Raw genomic sequence first — 4923 nt, 5'->3', positions numbered from 1 at the left:
TCAAGTGGCTAAGGCGCCAGCCACATACACCTAAGGTGGCAGGTTCAAATCCAGCCCAGGCCCACCAAACAACAATGATGGCTGCAACCAAAAAAAATAGCCAGGCGCTGTGGCGGGTCCCTGTGGTCCCAGCTACTTGGGAGGCGGAGGCAGGAGACTCGCTTGAGCCCAGGAGCTGGAGGTTGAGTGAGCTGTGATGCCACATCACTCTACCCAGGGAGACAGCTTGAGGCTGTCTCAAAAAACAAAAACAAAAACAAAGAGACTAAAACTCCAAGATCTACCCAAGACCACATAGCCCTCCCAAGCAGAAAAGTTACAGTCACTGAGGAAGTTGGCAAAGCTCTGACTCTGGCAGTCTTACCCCCAGCACAGTATATTGCCCAGGCATTTTGAATGCACTATAAAGAGGATAGTCCCTAGGAGAGAAATATTCTGAATGTTCAGAACCACACTCAGGGCTGGCACGAAGGTCACTGGTGGGGTTGGCAAACTTCCCATGCCAAACCTAAGGTTTGAAGAGGAAGCCTTTCCAAGGCAGTTGCAATCATGTTATTTCATAACTGAAACACCTGCCTTGTCACAATCACTGGAAAAAGGGAAGGCTGGGGGAATAAAGAAGAGAAAGAAAAATAAAAAATCTCCCATATAATTTCCTGTATCTGCTTAAGTCACCCTAAAATAGGGAGTCTCCCTAATGCTGACTTCCTAAAGCTGGTCCAACTAGTGTTCAAGGCCCTGGACTGCAAAACAAGTTTATGAGCAGCAAGATCACCTGATTCTAAGCATGAGTATGCTGTTTACCCTGAGATGACAGACCAGTGGCTATCACAGCTTTGATGAATGCTGCAAAGACTGTACTATTCCTTTGAAGCCTACTGAGCCTACTACATGACTAAGTATCATAAAAGAATTTTGAATGCAGCAAGAGTATAAGGGAGGGAAGTCACAAACACCATACAATAATGGGGGAAACCCCATTCTCAAAGCTGATTTTTTAAAATGTAAACTTGTTATTTGCTTCCCCCATCTACAATAGATGGCACCTTTGGCTCAGTGAGGAGGGCGCCAGCCCCATATACCGAGGGTGGTGGGTTCAAACCCAGCCCCAGCCAAAGTGCAAAAAAAAATAGCTGGGCATTGTGGCAGATACCTGTGGTCCCAGCTACTGGGGAGGCTGAAGCAAGGGAATCACCTAAACCCAGCAGTTGGAGGTTGCTGTGAGCTGTGTGACGCCATGGCACTCTACCGAGAGTGATAAAGTGAAACTCTGTCTCTAAAAAAAAAAAAAAAAAGTCCCCTGCTTTACCTATAATATACCTACTTGTCATCCGGGCCTGCTGCTTAAACCAGACTATCTCCATAGTCATGGAAGAGAGCCAGCCTTGACCCACATGGCTCAGCAACTCACATCAGTCACAAATGCCAGCCAGGAGACATCAAACTCTAACCACAGCTCAAGTGTTGGGGGAAAGAAGGTGGTGATAAGGGGCTTACCCATCTCTTCCCTTGCTGACAATCTTCACCTCAAAGTAATAAATGCCACAGGCAGCAGGTATGGGGTGGGTGGCACGCACTGAGGCTGCATCTTTGTGATTTTTGCCATGACCTAATAGGAGAAAGAAAAGAAATTTGTGTAAATTTCAGCAGAAGAAATGCAAATAGAAGCCTCATTCTTCTCTACTTTATGGCAACATCACCCCTCCATGGCCAGAGGAAGTTCTTACACAGTCCAAGGAGTAATTAGACAACTGAGTAAACACATACACCTCCCATCTTTGGATCACCTCCTCCTCCATACAAACACCTCCTACCTGAGATACTGTCCTCCATACAAACAAAACAAGTGTATATGGTAATATGAGTGTATGAGAGATAACAAGCGCTGCTGGCAATCTCTCCAGAATCCAGGCATCCCACCTGGAAGACCAGGTGAAGGAGGAGGCAGACCTGGAAGACACCCCCCAACTCTAACCCACAATCCCAGGCCCAGGTGGGATGCCTGGCAGGCGGGCAAGGCTACGAGCTTGTGAGGCCCATAGTGGGGATATGACCACCGCTTTCTTCCGACGCTCCCCAAACTAAGCAGCGATGAAGGACTCAGCTGGAGTTGGAGCCAGCCCAGAACAAGCAGGAAAGTCCTGGAGTGGAAGGTCTATCCCAGCACTAGGTATGGACACCTGTTGTAGTTCTCTTGACATCAGGTGTCTCAAGGCAGAACAGAAGAGGCACTAAACCCTTGGCCTGGTCAGCTCCACCACTCTGGACACTCTGCAAGGGCCAAGGCCTAACTAATTCGGAGAAACCAGGCACGGAAAGGGACGTGATGGGGCAGGGGCCAGGTTGCACGGCCGCCCCGCAGACGCTCTGGCCTTGTCTCCCCCCGGGCCAAACAAGGAGATACCTTTGTAGTGGACGCGGAGGTTGCCCTGGGAGAGGCCGATGTAGTTGTACTTGTCCTTGGGGCTCCAGGAGCGCGGCAGCGGCGTCTCTTGCTGGTTGACTGCGGGGTACAGGCGCTGCAGGCGCTGGCTCAGCTCTTGCTCTCCGGGAGATGGCAGCCCGCCCCCAGCGCCCCCGCCGGAGGAGTCTCCAGTCTGCAGGTTCCCAGCTCCCGGGTCCGCCGTCGCCGCCGCCATCTTGGAGGGAGCTGCTATTGTGTCACTGAGGGCGGGGAGGAACGGGACCAGATCCGCGCCGCTCAGCCAATGGCCCGCGAGCCTCCCGGGGCCGCAGGGAAACCGAGTCCGAGCCCGGCACCTCTCTACGGACAACGCCACGCCTCCCCACATTTCAAACTCCATATCCCATAATGCAAAGCGCTCCAAAGGCGGACCAACTCAAGCTGGCAGGGAACTTTGGGAGATATAGTACAAATCTGCTCAGCCTTTACCCTGTACAATTGAGACTTTGGGACACCGAAAACTACAATTCCCGCCGGCAAAGCGGCTCTGGCCTCCTCACTGAGCTCCCTCCCGCAAGGTCTCTGTTTACCTCCCTGGCTCAGTTCTGGGAGCTAGGGTCAAATCCGCGACAGCAACTGACTTCAGGGTACACCACACCCAGTGCGAGCCCACCTTTGCTGATGGTGTCCCTCTCAGCCTGCAAGCGCTGGGGCAGGGGCGTGGCGCACCACTGACCCCGCCCTCTCTTTGGACTCCGCGGGGCCGCTGGGGCCTGGTCGCCATGGCGACGGGCTGTACACTACCACAGCTTCCTAGGCGGCTGGTGCTGGCTGCCGGTCTGGCCGAGAGTTATGGCTTCCCAGCAGCCGCGGTGCTACAGCTTCTCGACTATGCCCAGGTAGGCACTAGGCGGGCTGAGGGCAGAGAGGAGGGCTTGAGTACTTCTAAACAGGGAGATGGCACCTGATCCGGACCTCTCCATCTTCTGCTGGCCTCTGTCCATTGGGCTGGGGCTCCAGAACCACAGAATCAGTGGTGCAGAAACAGTTGGAATCCGAGATGATTTAGCTCAGTGAAGACATTATGTGCTAACAGGGCAGGCGCACTTTACTGTTAGTAGTAACAGTCAGATTGTGTACTTGTGCCAAATTTAACCTTCACAACAATTCCATAAGGCAGTAATATTACCGTTTTACAAATGAAGAAATACTTTAGGAGCTGGGAGAGATAGTGTGTTGTACACATGCTTGTAGGTGGTAGAGTTAAGGTGTGAACCTAGCTGTGTGCCCCTCGTGAACTTAAGCTCTTAGCCACAGGGATAAACTACGACTTCGCCCACAGGTTGGGTTTATGACAAAGACTCTTACCGAACTGCTGGCTGACTCTTATCAACTCAGACACATCTCTCAGCCTCCAGGTAGCTGTATTCAGATGTGCAGCATCTGAGTACTGCAAAATATGACAAGTTTCATTGGCCAAGAAAGCCACAAATATTGGTTGAAACAAAAATTTTGAATAAATATGTTTCCTGCTTTGGGACCTCAAAGAAGGTCCTTAAAGTTCCAGGCCTCAGCTTCTATATTTCAAACATGAGAATGATATGGCCCACCTCACAAACATTGTTGGGAACATTTAGGCAGAATATGTGAAGCTCTTAACCATAGCTTTTATATTTAATAGGCATTCACTAAGTGTTTGATGAATGTAGTTTCCCCACCTCCTCTTCTACTCATTCCCACTGCAATAAAACCTGATCTCACCTATACTGTAATCCTTCAGGGTCTGCTGCCTTGAGAGGGAAAGCCTACAAAATTCCCCTAGAACAGGAAATGCCAATTTAATTATTTTATCCAGAGCTAAAATAAGTCTACAAGAACCAGGCAGCTGACTTGAAAAAGAGAATTGTTACCCAGCACAGGAATAACCTGGGAAACTGCAGTCCTCGATGAAAGAAATAGACTTTCTTAGGAAAACAATCTCCAGCCATTTTAATTTTTTTGTTTTTTGTTTTTGCAGTTTAGGTTGAGGATCGGGCTTGAACCTGCCACCTCTGGTAGATGGGGCCGGCGCTCTACTCCTTGAGCCACAGGCACTGCCCTCTCCATCCATTTTAAGAAGGAAGCTCAACCGAAGTACAAATCATTCATTTACCACATTCTTTTTTTTTTCTGGCTGAGCTGGGTTTGAACCTACCACCTCTGGCATATGGGGCCGGTGCCCTACCCTTTTGAGCCACAGGCGCTGCCCTGTTCACCACATTCTTTATTCACCAGTATTTAGTGATATACATTGAGGCAGGCTTACTTAGAGCAGGGTAAGGATGATGGATAAAACAGACAGTAAAACATGTTACCATGACCCTCTACAAGGGACCTCAAATTGTGCATTTCCCTGGGGAAGGTTTAACTTCCCCATTGGCTTCTCTCTTTTTAACCTCATATTCCTGGGGCTTGGCACCTGTAGCTCAAGCGGCTAAAGCACCAGCCACATACACCAGAGCTGGCAGGTTCGAATCCAG

General features: G+C 50.1%; 1 protein-coding gene across 1 annotated transcript in view; it reads right to left on the bottom strand.

Moving 5' to 3' along the window:
• The window catches only part of RANBP10 (RAN binding protein 10), a 71863-nt gene extending 69113 nt beyond the window's left edge, over positions 1 to 2750 (bottom strand). Inside the window, exons 1-2 of the mRNA XM_003799384.3 lie at positions 2405 to 2750; positions 1498 to 1609 (exon numbers count right to left, since the gene is read on the bottom strand). Of these exons, the coding sequence (XP_003799432.1) occupies positions 1498 to 1609; positions 2405 to 2639 (347 nt within the window). The 5' untranslated portion in view covers positions 2640 to 2750. The remainder of the gene's footprint in view (positions 1 to 1497; positions 1610 to 2404) is intronic.
• Between the last annotated feature and the right edge of the window lie 2173 nt (positions 2751 to 4923).

This window comes from Otolemur garnettii, unplaced genomic scaffold (genome assembly GCF_000181295.1).
Source record: "Otolemur garnettii isolate 467f Iridium unplaced genomic scaffold, OtoGar3 scaffold00151, whole genome shotgun sequence".
In the NCBI taxonomy this organism is placed as follows: Eukaryota; Metazoa; Chordata; class Mammalia; order Primates; family Galagidae; genus Otolemur; species Otolemur garnettii.
Note: the sequence above shows the minus strand (reverse complement) of the source record. Positions and strands in the feature narration are given on the sequence as shown.